The 15,085-nt window shown below is 41.1% G+C and overlaps 1 protein-coding gene across 1 annotated transcript in view; it reads right to left on the bottom strand.

Moving 5' to 3' along the window:
- Positions 1–2,965: 2,965 nt before the first annotated feature.
- cacnb3b (calcium channel, voltage-dependent, beta 3b) overlaps positions 2,966–15,085 on the bottom strand; it is a 23,050-nt gene continuing 10,930 nt past the window's right edge. Inside the window, exons 2-14 of the mRNA XM_035160280.2 lie at positions 12,398–12,517; positions 12,156–12,278; positions 11,929–12,050; positions 11,657–11,709; positions 11,214–11,233; positions 10,942–11,022; positions 8,792–8,850; positions 8,485–8,585; positions 8,212–8,363; positions 7,100–7,195; positions 6,807–6,977; positions 6,668–6,719; positions 2,966–6,565 (exon numbers count right to left, since the gene is read on the bottom strand). Of these exons, the coding sequence (XP_035016171.1) occupies positions 6,690–6,719; positions 6,807–6,977; positions 7,100–7,195; positions 8,212–8,363; positions 8,485–8,585; positions 8,792–8,850; positions 10,942–11,022; positions 11,214–11,233; positions 11,657–11,709; positions 11,929–12,050; positions 12,156–12,278; positions 12,398–12,517 (1,128 nt within the window). The 3' untranslated portion in view covers positions 2,966–6,565; positions 6,668–6,689. The remainder of the gene's footprint in view (positions 6,566–6,667; positions 6,720–6,806; positions 6,978–7,099; positions 7,196–8,211; positions 8,364–8,484; positions 8,586–8,791; positions 8,851–10,941; positions 11,023–11,213; positions 11,234–11,656; positions 11,710–11,928; positions 12,051–12,155; positions 12,279–12,397; positions 12,518–15,085) is intronic.

Raw genomic sequence — 15,085 nt, 5'->3', positions numbered from 1 at the left:
ATATGTTGATGTGGATTGAGATCAGGGGCGGATCCAGGATTATTATTTTTAGTTTTTATTTCTTTTACATTATTCCCAGAGAATAATTCCTGCATCTTGATGAAAAAAATCAGGCACATTTGGAGAGTTGGGATATGAGATGCGTGAGATGTGGTGCAGCTTGATTGGCTATAAGGGGGCTGTTGGGTCTGGGTGAGGTATGTGCTCTACAGAGTGCCATAGTTATTGATATTATAAAAGATAGAATACAGCATTTTGCTCAGTTTCATAAACCTGCAGAGAAGGTCAAACAAATGTAGGAGTGGTCTTTGAGGGACAATGACAGTAAATGAATCGTTAATGGCCACTTCCTGATTAACTTAAACGTGCTGTTTCTATGTTGCAACAAATTGGCCTATATAGCTCCTAATTTGGAGCTAATGCACTTAAATTCAGCAAACATGATGGTAAGTGAAGTCTCAATAAGTCGTCTTTTATAATATAGTAATGCATTAATCCCTCCTCTGTGTAAGGGCCACAGTTAAATGCCTTTCCACTCTTGTCTAACGCTCAGGGTGTAATGAAGACCTAAAACACTGCAACAGAAAGAACATCCCATATTTTTCTTAAATAACATAGTGTAAAGTAAATAAAGTGTGTTGTGAAAAGAGGGATGAACACGCTGAGAGTTCAAACTGTGCAACCTTTCTTAATGCACGCATGTGTTGGAAACACTTAGCTGATCCCTTGTACATGTGTGACAATGGCTGCATTACAGTGGAAGTGGGTCTACTAAGGATTCATATGCACAGGGCACAGCTTTTTGTTCTACACCACTGATTGTTACTGAATTAAACTTCAGTGAGACAGAAACACTTAGGAAGAAAAGTTGCAGACTATGAACTCTTTCTAACCCTCAGAAGCAAACTGCAGAGAATACATTACTGCCTGCACAGGCACCACAGAGCTGCTGTGTTGGGACAGGGAGAGACAGGTGGCTGTGAATAATCATCAGGCATGAAGTGACAGCTTCCAATATGGCTGATACTCGAAGATGAGGAAGAGGAGGAGGCTGACGACAGTCATACACACGGCCACAAGAAAACACACAATAGCTGAGTCATTATCCCTCTCACAAGATTCTCCATCAGAGAATCAGCACATGGTGTCATAACATCATTTTCTTATATGAATTTCATATGTGATCATATGAAGCAGCAATTTACACATTTTCACGGGCATGTCTGGGATAGATCTGTGATATTAGGCTCCCAATCCCTGGTTTAGAAGTGATGAATCTAAATCACTGGCAGATTATATTACCGCTCGTATGAGGGCTGATCAAAGAGATCTATATTGCACGTCCTCAGTCCTGAGATTATAAAAGCAATGGAAAGCATTAGTCCACCCAGTGGAGCTTGTCTGCAGGGGCTTTATTGCAACATCCACCATCAGGTTGCTAAAAGAGCTGGGAACCCAGTCCTGTGCCAGGTCGTAAAAGAAACATCAGGGACTGCAGAACGCTGGAGCCAATGACTCTGGATCAGGAGGAATAAGACCCCAGCTGGGGCCCAAGATGTTAGGGACCCCCAGGTCTGGTCAGCCTGCGGGGGGCCTGCCTTAGCAGAGGGTGTCTAGTGATTAAAAGGCCGAAACTGATGATACGTCCCCAGCATCTGCTGGTGGTCGGCAAATTATCATCAAACTAGTGCAGGAGACTTTACAAAGTTCAAGGGATATTCACCATCTTGCCCTTTGTTTAAAAATGACATATTTCAAACCTTGCTATCATTACAAATTTTAGTGAGTGAGGAGATGCATTTTCCAAGATACAGCCAACACCTTAGTCTGGAAGCTATAGCTGCAGGGGTTTGCTCCCACTCAGCTGCGAGAGCATGAGGGAGGTCGAGCACCAGCTGAGCTTCAATTTCATCCCAAAATGTCTTTATAGCTTCATCCCGGAGGGAAGTGTCATGTTGAAAAGAGTCTCCCATAAACTGTTAGGGCAAAGTTAGAATGAATCTATTGCGTATATGTATGTGTAATCGCTGCAGTGTAGCAATAACTGCGGTGATAAATATGATGGAAAGGGCTGGAACATTAATATCTTTGAAAGTGAATGAGCCAAACTACGAAAAAATATTTTTCTGCATATGTGGGGCCTGAAAATTTGAATGACCAACATTTCACCTATGAAACAATAGGGGGAGTGGTGATGCGGGAGACACACCTTTATAAGTAGGGGTCCCATAAAAAGGGACTAAGGGACTAAATGTTCCACTATACATTTCAGGTAACAACTATTGATATAGATTTTGTGTAGTTGTAACAATAAATATTACAAATATTGGATGTTGTCGGCTGTAAAATAGGCATTCTTGCATAAATGGGCCAATGCTGTAATATTTTGATTTATATTAGTTGAAACTTCAGGGGCCCAAAGCATAAAATACAGTCCCATATCAAAAGGACGCAAAAGAGAGTTACCAGAAAACACTCAAAGAGTTAGTTCACACAATCACAATTTATATTTTCAACTCAATTTTATTTGTATAGCGCCAAATCATAATATACATTATCTCAAGGCACTTTACATAGTGAGAGAAGCTGTTTTAAAATGAACAGCATGGCAATGTGTCTTTCCAGAAACAGCGTTTGTGTAACTCTGAAAGTTTGGTAGAAAATAGTTTCAGTGAAAACAGTTAACAATGAAGTTTAGTGTGGCAGAAATCGACAGATCTTACAAACCTGTCTGAATAAAACCAACGTCACTACATTCACCAGAGGTAAGTTGGTAAAACAAAAATTGTTTGTTTTTAAATTGTATGTTTAAAACGAGTCAAAAGCCATTACTGATATGTCTGATTTTCGTGATGGATCATGAAGCATATACAACCTAAAGGACTCTCAAGACATCCTACTTCTGCCCTCTGTTGGTTGTTTGATGAATTACTGAGGAGAAATAAAAACACCACACACAGTAATGTTACTTAAATGTTTTTTTTTTTTATTCACCTCTTCTTTCAAATGTAGCATAGACAAAAGATGCACCCTGTACACATCATCGTCAGACACCGTTCGATCTCATTCCTCTCGTCGACTTGTCAGAAACCATGGGAAACGTTTACCATCAGACCAGCTTGTTCAGTATTGGAGGTGGGTACAGCATAACATTTAGTGCATTTATTGCATCGTAAAGCAGACATATAAATGATAGTAGTGCAATTATACCCCATCATAACTGAGGAGATATCTTGATAGTCTCAGCTAGTGTCTAGACTTTGTATTGCATACAGAATTTAGGCAAGTGAAACACAAATAGGAAATGATACTTGTAAAAAATTGTGCTTTGGACGTCCAAAGAAGAATTCGCCTTTTTGTAGAAATTTCCTGCGATAAAGATTAAGCAGACAGGAGGAGCTGATATTTATAATTTTTGTTGTCGTTTCGATTTTTAATCCTATAAGAAGGTACTGTGCTCTCTATGCTTCGTCGAGAAGAAGTTATGTAGCTCAAACCTGGTCCTTTAGAAATGAATGTGGGTGTCAGTGGAAGCGTTCGGTACGGTGGTCCTAAATAACTGCAGTGCATCATTCTCAAAACAGAGGAAAAATACATATAAACAACATGCTCTCTGAGGCGCTGCATAAAGATTAGTGACTAAAACCCTTCTACTTCCTGTCGGCATTTGTTGTTTCTGTGCAATTTGATAATAATATTAATAATAATAATAATAATAATATCTGCATATTGAATATACACTATGTACAGTTAAGCTGTGATAATGGGTGATTGGTTATGTTATGTTAAAAAGTGAATGCGAGCATGGTCCTAAAAAGCCCTTCTGATGAAACAGGAATACAATATGTCATGCACATACTTTGTATCATTTACATGTGTGGTATGTTGTTAGCCGAGCTCTATAGTTGTACATGGTGAAAGCAGATGCAGTTGGGATGCGTTTATTTTGGTGAGCAGCGTGAAACATGAAATGGAGGCAAAGATGCTTAAATAAATGTTAAAGAGATTATTGATGGCTTTGCAAAGTTTGGCAAAACTTAAATTGACTCATGATTGGAAATTGTACATGTTCCTTATATGTGTTTATGTATCTTTTAATGTTTCTCTTGCAGTTTGTTTGCATATAAGACCTCTAATAATGACATAAATATACCACCAGAGGGCGCTCGCCATGTACTTATAAGCCTGCAGTACTGTTTGTGCCAAAAGACAATTAAATTATTTATCAGTCTTGTGAGGAGTTAACTCTTTCAGTGTGTCGATGTGTGTCAATAGTTGTCGCACAGTTTCATTGTGGAGGGTGAAATGCAATGGTGGGATGTAATAAAGTACATTTACTTAGTTACTGTACTTAAGTACATTTTTCAAGTGTCTTTACTTTTACTGCATTACATACATCCGCACATATCCCTACTCTCTACTCCACTAAATGTTTACAATGCACTGCCTTACACGTTCACATTGTTTTTTTATATTTTAAAGTAATCAATAACAAGAGTAGAATTGGTCCACTGATCCAATCAGAACGGGCAGGTAACATTAGACCCCGCCTCCTGCTGCAGTAGCATCACTTGTGAAGAAACACCGCCGAGACTCAGCCACAATGATATAGTAGACTGTTGCATAAAAGAATAAGCCACACTCGGCAAGTTACTTTTAATACTGTAATTGTATTTTAAAAGCAAGTTCTTACTTTTACTTAGAGTAGATATAAATATAAACCAATGTAGAACTTTTACTTTGACTTGAGTCCATTTTTGTCTATTTATTTGTACTTCTACCTCAGTATTATGTTAAAGTACTTCCCTCACCACAGTGTGGATGTGTCACAGGTACATCTTTGCCACTGAGCAATTCAATTGTAAAGATCTCCAACTATACCATTAAAAGAGAAAAGAGGAGTTTATGGTCCATCCACTGTTCGACCTACCACTACACCACTGAGTAGAAGTGTAATGTAAATTATATCACATCTGATATGGTATCAACAACAAATAACGACAAACTCTTTGGAACTCTTTCTGTAAATTATCTCTATGAGGTGTTTTCCAGTCCACTTAGAAAACTGAAGATCAACATAACATAACATGATGAGTTTTAACAGTGAAGTTACTCAGGACAGAGCAGTAGTCCTGCTTTAAATCTTTCGGTTTGACTTTAAAACTGAAAAACACGACCTGAAAATCTGACATGTGATATATCTCTTCTCTTCTGGAGTAATTCACACATGTGCTAAATATGACTGAATCCCTTGATATCTGTTTATGTAACAACTTATATTTCTGAGTGGATAAAAATGTACCAGAAAGAAGAAATAATACTCTACGTACTGTACGATCAGTTTAATGTGATTGGATTAAATCCCATTTGAAGCTTTATGTGACTTTGGAATTATTATTTTTTGCTACATATTTAATTGGATTTTCATTTTACTTGATCTACTGTATGATTTCCCCCCAACCATAAACCACCGTTATTGTAAATAATCCTTTCTAAGCCATTCATACATTCACAGCTGTGACAAAAGATGCACGGACCCACTGTCGATGTGCATCTCTGTGCTTGTCGTGCGTGGGTTTGCATCACTGTTGTGTACAGACATGTTATCAGCTACTGACAGCTCAGATATTTAGATAGTGGTATACATGGTAACTGTAAACAAATTCAATCAATAAAGAGAATCATTTTAAAAGGCTACTGGAAAACAATGAGAGACGTGATTATAAAGGAGGAGACTGACAGAAACAACTGTGCCTTAGAGGAAACTATTGGTAAAACTGTAGTGACAGCTCACAGAGAACTTAAGAGATGGAAGACACACAGAACTGGATTTCTGTAACTCTCTGCTCTCTTTGGTCAGAGAGGGAAGTCAGGTTGATCCACAAACCCGAGGAACCCTAAGTTGTTATACTGCATGTTTGTGTTGTGTGTTTTACTGACAGCTCTGCTGTGCTACAGTAACATTTGCTAACATACTCTGACTTCACAGGTGTGCAGTTTGTCTACAGTGTGAGCTGAATCAGCCGATCTGTGTCTGAGACGGCCTCCTCTGGGTGTCTAAACACGGATGGGCTAGCTCAGGATGTGACATCCGATGTGAAAGTAGGGAATCAGGAACAAGGTCGATGTCAGGGTGAGACGGGGAGTGAGGGGTGGGGGAGGTGGTGTGCAGGGGCTGCACTGCTGTACTGGTTTGTATCACCAGTACGCGTGCAGCAGTAGAAAGCGGCCCTGAGTTGTCACATGGCAGTGGGAGCAGGGAGCTCTTGCTGAGGGGGCAGCAGTGAGGCGGAGGCTCCTTCGGCACCGGTCAGATCTTCTCCTCCTCCTCCTCCTCCTCCTCCTCCTCTCCCTGTTCTTGTGACTCCTCTTCCTCCAGATAGCCAACCTTCTGCTCTCTCCCTCTCCAGGGACTCTGCTCCTGTTCTTTTCTTTGCCGTACAGGTGTGGCCAGAGAAGGTGGTAGCTGGATTTGGAGAGGTGAGGGCAGCTGCTGCCCCCTGGTGGCGCCCTGGTCCCTGTGCTCTATGACGTCCTAGTCTTGACTCCCAGCCGACAGCACAGGCTGCTCTCGCAGAGGAACAGGAGGCACGATTAATTAGAGAAAACATTACCAGTACCAGAACCCAGCAGAAAAAGAAAAAAAGAAAAGCAGATTTCTTCTCACCTCATTTTGTCAGTGGTAGTGATCATTCTATCAACTCTTGAGTCTCAGAGAACTAGAGTATGGACACAGGAGGAAGAAAATGTGTAAATAATAATGCAGCCAAAATGTTAAAGGAGCATTAGTTGAATATCCATCTTACCTGTTGGCTGGAGTTAGCTGAGGGAGGGGTGATCACACTTTGGTCCAGGAGGGGGTTAACAGGGGCGGAACAGGGGAGATGTGTAGCCCGCCAGTAAATTTCCAGGTACTCTGCGAGGTGTTCACAAGCATCTTCCAGTTGATTCTCATCCAGGATGACATCGAACATCTCCTGATTAGTCAAAGAAATGAACATGAGAGATAAGAAAGAGAGGTTACACCACTCTGTGTCCTTAAAAGATCCCTGTTGAATTCCAGCATTTTAAAAAGAGTGAAGTGTAAAGAATGACATACAGGCGGGCACTGAGCGAGCTTGTCCCCTGCCATCATCTGAACGTTGAGGTGTTTGCTTTGTGACTTCCCTCGAGATTTGATCAGCCTCTGAAGAACCTGTGGGATGAGACAAAGAGAGCCGAGCAGTTAAAAACGATTAAAGACTGAAGGTTATCATACACAATTTCATTCCCCTCATTATTAGTTTCTTCTTTTATTCAATCCTATAGAGTGAGAGCATCATGGTTTATCATTTCGATCAGAACACGGATATCTCACTTTTAATGTGGAGATTTAAAGCTCGATTCAGCCTGTAAGGAGGTGCAAAGTATAGAACCAAGCCATTATGAGTAATAAAATATGGTATATGTTTGTTTGTCTGTGAGTTAGCAGCATTCCATGAATATTACTGAATAGATTACCACAAAACTTGGTGGAAGGATGCGGTGTGGGTAGGGGAAGGAATTTCATGCAGATACCGATCAGGGGTGCAAATCCAGAACAAGAGATAGGGCTTTTTTTTATTTATCAGAAAATAATGTATGAATCTTAATCAAAAAACTAATATGTAGACATATTTAGGGGACTGACATCTATGAGTGTGATCAATATTGTGCAGCTTGTTTGGATTTAAAGAAACTGTTGGGCCTCAGTGGAGGTATGCATTCTACTGAGTACCATTCTAGTTAAGCATTCAATTAATGAAATGTCAAAAAAGGTAAATCACATTTTCTTGATCACATACTTTTTTCTCCCAGAATTATATAAATTCACTGTGACCTTTGACCTTCCACCATTGAAACATAATCACTTTATCTGAAAATCTTAGTCCGAGTTACAACTGAACAAAAGTTGAAGACATTCCCTGGAGCCATTCTCGAGACATCGCGTTCACAGGAATGGGACGGACGGTCAACCAGAAAACATAATGTCTCTGGCCACTGGCTTTCTCCTGCGTGGGGGCATTCAAATATTTGACTTTTTCCACTTGACTAAACAACCAAAATGATAAAGCAGATGTCAAAATTTGATCCTCCCACTCTTTTGCCTCTGAATTCAATAATAATGAACAACCATATCGACGAAAACGTTGAATGACTGTCTTATTGGGGTTGATGTGTATTGTGCTCTACTTTAGGCGAGGACACTTTGACGTAGACGACGATGGGAGCCAGAGAAGTCTTGAGAAGCTGCGCTGGGTGGTTGATGGTGTCTGCATCCAGGACGACCAGCTGCAGAGACTTGGCCAGCTCAAAGATCCTCTCTATCTCACTCTGGACCTCCGCTGTGAACACACCAAAGAAAGAGACACGTTCAGCTGAGCAACATCACCGAGTTTATCACAGAGGCGTCTATTCTTAGCAGGTATTCATCTTTATTTAGGAAAAAAAGGATCAAAGACTCACCGAGACTGGAGCGTGTGTTGGATCTCTCCATTATGGCCTTCTTGTTCAGCACCGATCGCTTCGCCAGTGACAAATCAGCAGTCACCCGTGTAATAGAGATCCTAAAGACGAAGCGTCGTATCACATCACATCCACAACTGTTCCATTTCAAAGGAGGAGATGAACTTGTTCTAAAAATAAATCATTGTGTGTCCTATCGACCATGAGAATGTGATAGGCAGAATCCGCACGAGCAGCCCTGTGGCTCATGTTGCAGAGTTACTGTACACTGAGCTGTACACTGAGCAACACACACAGCATTACCCACCTGCCATCGAATCGGTGCTTCAGGAAGTCAAACAGGGCTTTCTGCATCATGTCCGTCACCTGGGTGAAACATAGGAGAATGAGGAGACACTTAGCCCTACATTGATGGACGACACGTCTCCACTTCCTCCAACTATCCAGACATGAAGTCAAAGTATTAACGCCGCCATCTTGCGCATTTGGACCAGGACCATCTGTGCAGTAGAGATCAGAGGATGGAGCCGAGGTCCCGCCCGATACATGCACAGTCTCAATTATAATGTTTCACAGCATTTTTACATCTTGAAATAACTAATTCAAATCAAACTTATATTCAAACCTACCACGTGAATATACATCAGAACTGTTCTTATGTTAGAACATAAGAAATAACTAAATTGAGAGAAACCATCTAAACATGTACTTTGACTTTTATTTTGGTCCGTGTCCCATCCATTGACATGGAGAAGGTGGGAGTCACCTATCACCTATGATACAGCCAGCCACTAGATGGCGATCAAGACACTTTGGCTTCACTTTTGGGGAGCAGTCATGTTTACAAGTCTATTATATAAACATTTAATGAATGTTTTTTTTAAACACATTACACAATTTCAGCTCAGGAACTTGTCCTCTGAAGACATATTTTATTGAATAGCACTGGATAACCTTCTCTGCCTTCTTACCCACAGCTGCCAAATACATAATGATTTATATATTTACTATATGTTTGCTTTTTACCAGGCTTAGCACAAACTTTTGGATGCCTCACAGTTATCTATCAATGTTTACATACTGCTAATAAATATGAAAGGCAGAGAAAGAGCTGCCTTGACTTTCGAGTGCTTCACAGAACTACTGTAGATTGTGAAATTTATATTATCTCTTTTAAAAGAGCGACCGGGGCCAAAATGCCCCCAAAGTAGTGGCACCAGAACCTTTTTTCACATTAAGCACAGTATAACAGGGCAAAGTATATATTAAATACTTCCATTTTCAACGTTGGCATCTTACGAACAGACAGCAATGAGCACCATCATGGATGACACAGATACAGTTGGAGTGCATGTGTTTGCTTATGTATGTTTGCATGTGCACTGTGAGGGTGAAGCGAATCAGTCTATTTTCAAACAGTCCTGAAAAATGGATGGCCTTCGCAGTAGGGTATGAAGCGCACAGTGGTGTTGCTCCTCCACCGTGCAACAGAGAGAAACAGAGCGAGGGGGAAGAGAGTGAGGAAGAGTGAGAGAATATATTCAAGAACAATAGAGAGCGACTGAGAGCAAAAAAATGAACGAGAGACAAAGAAGAGGGGGAGAGAATGTGAGGGAAAGAGAGAGGGAGGCAGGCTGGTTCGCCACAGGAGCATCCCCAAAGCACATCACCAGAGTGATACATGAATATTTCACACACACACACACACACACACACACACACACACACACACACACACACACACACACACACACACACACACACACACACACACACACACACACACACACACACAGCTTGGCACGCAGCCTGCACAGTCACAGAGGAGAGAGTGAGGCAGAGAGAGAAAATGTTGAAGACATTCTGTTCAATTACACGCCTCACATTTCAACATGTTCATTTCAAGATTCATTGGAAACAGACATCGTCCAAGATGAATCGAGTTCAAGTGCAATGTGCTTTTATACACTTTATCCTATATGCGTCACATATATAACGGGGCAGACTCGCAGTTCTCTATCACTCAAAGATTCCTGTTGTGTGTGTGTGTGATATAACTTCATCAGGATCTGAATGTGGTGTTTAGTATCAGTGTTAATGGGATAATGGCGGCCAGAGTGGGGTGTGGGGGACAACTCCCCTGCAGGAGTGAACTGTGTGCTCATTATATGGACGTGCACAGTAAAAGTGTCTGAATCCTGCCTGTCTACTGCAGACAGTAAAATATTTATGGATGCTTTAACCGCCACCAACGCAGCATTGATTGTAGGATCCTCACCCGTACAGATATATTCTAATCTGCACATGCAGCACTCCCTCTCCTAAGGTATGGGGGATGTTTGAGAGGGGATGGCAGAATTGAGAGGTTGTCAGGGGGGATGATTTTTGGGACATTTTGGTTTAAAGGTTGAGTGTGTGGAATTAAGTGACATCTAGTGGTGAAGTTGCTCATCTCACCTCATATCCTTTCAGTGAAGGGCCCACCAGCACCACTGGCCGCATAGAAGGAACCACATCATATGGAGGTAGCTGCTCAGTCTGCACAGACCACAAACAGACAGGGTATGTTGAAGTGAACTGACAGTAAAGTGGCAGTTCAAAGAATGGCTACTAGTCACTCGCCATGTGCCGAGCCATTAGTGTGGAACTTTCCTTGACAGTGTTCTTAGAAATATTGTGAAAATGTAAAGTGATGCACAGAGGAGGAGGCACACTGAGCCAAAACGCACCTGTTTCTGCTTCTGTTTGGCTTCAGAATAAACAGAACAAACATTAGGCAAGAGGGAGAAAAGCTAATAAGATGCTGTGGCAATAAATCATTGCTTCACCAGAAAATATCTGAGTTTTGAGGTCCAACAAAAGTGCATTAACAGAGAAAACATGCATGTCATGCCGTGCTGAGAAACTATACGTTTGTATTGTGGACCTGCACAAGATAGAATTGTAGGATTGTAAACGTAGGATCTTAATTCAATGGTTTCTCACCCAAGCTTTTGTTTTCTGTTGCAGGCAGAGTGCTGATGGGATGTTTCACAACACATTTCTTTCTAAAGGGAGCAGTTTTGCCCAGGAATAGTCCCTGTATGTAAATCTAACCCAGTGAGAGCATGCAGTCCCAGTGGAGGCAGAGCAGACAGACACAGCAGCAGGACTCCTCCAGTCTCACTCATACCTGCAGATGGCGGGGTGGACCTCCAGCCTCCAGATGAAGCGTTACCTCCTTTCCTGTGGAGAAACATAATGCAAAGCTTCATTATGCGCAAATCCCCTCAGGAGGCAATTTAGAGAGGAGGATTTGGAAAACAGAGCAACACATGAGCAAGAACTTGTTATGTACCAAAAACAAAAAAGTTTTCAAAGAGTGTGCTCGACAGAAAGCTTGAAGAATTAGGCCAACAGGGACACAGTCTCTGTTGGATCTCTCAGAGCGGTGTGACCTCTGACCTTGCTGCTGTTTTCTGCTCATGTTTTATCCTCATGGCTTCGAGTTTGACTGGACTCGGGATGAAAGTGATGTCTGCCCCTTCCTTCACCAGCCGACCGATCCACCAATCATTGTTGTATTTCTGCAAGACAGCGAAACACATCTTGTGCAACAAACATGACATGGATCACCGTCTACATATGAGAGGGCCAGTGACAATGATGTCTTGTTTCTGCAGACCGCTCACCTCTTTTATGTGCAGAAAGTCTTTGCTTTCAAAGTTGATAGCAGCACCTTGGACTGGACAGTCTTCATCAAGGGCTCCACAGTAACTCACATTGGCTTTCACTGCGAATGCTACTGGTTTAGACTGTTGAAAGGCAAAATATATGAATGTGATACGTAAGAATCATTATGTTGCACAGGGCTCCTCAGGAACTGAAGGTGAATTTAAGAGCAAGCTTTGATCTTTGACCCCTGCACTCTCACCTTGGCTCTCTCCAGCTGCAACTGAGCCTGGCGCTCGGCTTCACGCCGAGACGCCTCCTGGTCCTCCTCCAGGGACAGGTCGGAATCAGAGGGTCGACTAGTGTAGGAATCGGCTGAACCCTGGAGGAAAGGAGGAGAGGAGGGTCAAAACCAGATGAATCCACATCAATACAGTACAGTCAATTCAACACCTTGTAGCAAATGTTCAGTATAACTCACGATACAGAAACTGTTGAGTTTCAGCAAATGGCGTCGATGGAGCTCCAAACAAATCACCTGCTACATCTCCCTCTGTGTCCCCCATGCCGTTCTCCTCATTCAACCTCCCTCTAAACCTGCCTTTCCTTTCCTGAAGTCATGTGACCCCGTCTGCAAGTTACAGCAGCTTTCCAAAGCAGCCTTCTCAGGGGAACGTGTGCGTGAGAACTGCAACAACACCAACAACCAGAGGAGTCCTGGTGTCTATTCATCCACTCAACCGGCCCAGAGTCTTCAAGGAGAATAAACTAAGATGTAAAAAACTATTGATAATACAAGATGCTACTGCAAAATCAAGCTTTCAACCAGCTTCAATAACGTCCAGATTGGTCTGTATCAACAAATAATGTGGTACAATTTTAATTACAGGCTACATTTTGAGTTTAAAGTTTGTAAATCCGAATTTAAAAAAGGTAAATGTATTTTTTGAAATTGAAAACATTTTCAAAACCAGCCTCAGAGTTTCAATCGCCCAGACATCAGCCGACTTCTGTGAGAGAGACCAGAGAGCATATTTTTTTTATATTATTGTTTATGATAGAGTAAAACTTTGGAGTTTGTTGCAATCATCTGGTGTCAAAGCACAATTATCCTTAATTAGATATTTTTTAACCTCAGTGGGCATATCTTTTTAAAGCTGGGACATTATAAAATGTTGAAAGTAAGAAGTAAGTGAATAAGAAAACACAAACAGTATTTTCCAAAATTCAGTTCCAAATCACAAAAATAGCAGCACATACAAATTCAATTAGAAAAAACCAAAACAATTGCAAAAGATTTGCAAAAAACGAGAACATCGATGTTCTAAAAAAAACAAACAATAAAGCTCTTTTTGGAAACACATCAAAACTGTGATGGAAAATAATCAAAAACAAATTGAATCCCAATTACAGTCACCACTCAACATCTTTACATTAACAATAACTTCACATGTGGCACATTTAAAATCACATGCAAAGTGTTTGATGGTCATTCGCACGTAAACTTCACCAGATCCTACATTTATCCCCTCACTCCGTCAGCAGCCTGCTCCTCCCCAGTGGCTGCAGTCCCAACAGGGAGGTGCAGGGAGCTGGAAGTCTCCTCACATACACCAGGCAGGAGCACCCACATAATACAGCCAAATATAGCTCCATAACAACGTCATCCCTCTTTTACCTTTTTTTTTTACCCCTCCTCCACCTGTCTCCTCCTCCCTCCTCCCGACCAGCTCTGTCTCTTCTTTGCTTTTTCCCCTGCCTTCCGAAGAAGCTGTTTTAGCTGAATCCATTGCAGAGAGTGTTGCTATCATTTAAATATCAAAGCCTGTCGGAGCTGGAGCAGAATATGAAGAGTCTACCAGTAGAAGTAATAAAACCTAATTAAAGCAGATATAGAGGCCTGCACATGGAGGGGAAGGACTGATATTCTGATGAACAGACTTTGGTCTCTTCAGAATAAAATATAAACATGTTGTCTTCACCCAATCTAATTGCACTTTTATATTGTTTTCACTTGATTAGTGAAGATGACCTTGCACATATTGAAATATACTAAAATGCATCCAGTCAAACACACTTGTCTCTTCCCTTTTGTCACTGCCAAGGATCCAAGGTCCTTTTGTGAAGCCTCACACTGATCTGATTAAAACCGCATGGATTCCTAATGAGATTTCAAAATGCTAAATAGTGTGATTTTCTTTGCTGTCAGATTTTTGGACTCATGCAAAATGTTGAGGACAGATGCAAAGATATCAAGGTTAACACAGCAAAGTCAACAAAGTCTCTGTTTTGATTCACTTAGAGGTTTTTACATTTCATTCAGTTGTTTCACTTTTCAAAATGGCACAAACACTTGGTTTGGTGTTGGTGCTGCTCGGTTTACTTCCATGTTTTCCTCTTCACTGCTTCATAACTGTGTCATGAGTGACTGATCACATATTACAACCAATTACAATGCAGATGATGGTCACCTCATGACAGTGCATGTAAAGGTCCAGAATCCACATCTATTACTAATATACTATTGTTTGTTAGTCAGCAGGATTAGGCAAAAACTACTCAACCAATTTCCATGAAATTATGTGTAGGGGTATTTTCACTTTCTTTAACATTGCAGGATATAATGTTTTTTCAACATTTGTATGGATTTCTCAGAGAATAATTCATGGATCTTGGAAAACAATCAGACATGTTTAGGGGACTGATATAAATAAGTGTGTGCAATTTGGTGCTGATCCAAATAAAAATCCAGATATAGTGAATTTAAATATGGTCCTTGGTGGAGGTATGAACTCTACTGTCTGCCCTGAGAGTTTAAAACTGTAGAAGAGAAATTGTAGCATGGTAAAAATCAAGAAATACTACCAGAATCAATAATCCATTTCACCACGAGGACGCTCACTGTATCCTTTAGACAAATTCACTTTGTGTCAATGCACAACTTTAAAAC

This window comes from Hippoglossus stenolepis, chromosome 6 (assembly GCF_022539355.2).
Source record: "Hippoglossus stenolepis isolate QCI-W04-F060 chromosome 6, HSTE1.2, whole genome shotgun sequence".
In the NCBI taxonomy this organism is placed as follows: Eukaryota; Metazoa; Chordata; class Actinopteri; order Pleuronectiformes; family Pleuronectidae; genus Hippoglossus; species Hippoglossus stenolepis.
The sequence above is the reverse complement of the archived record's forward strand: the minus strand, read 5'-3'. Positions and strand labels throughout refer to the sequence as shown.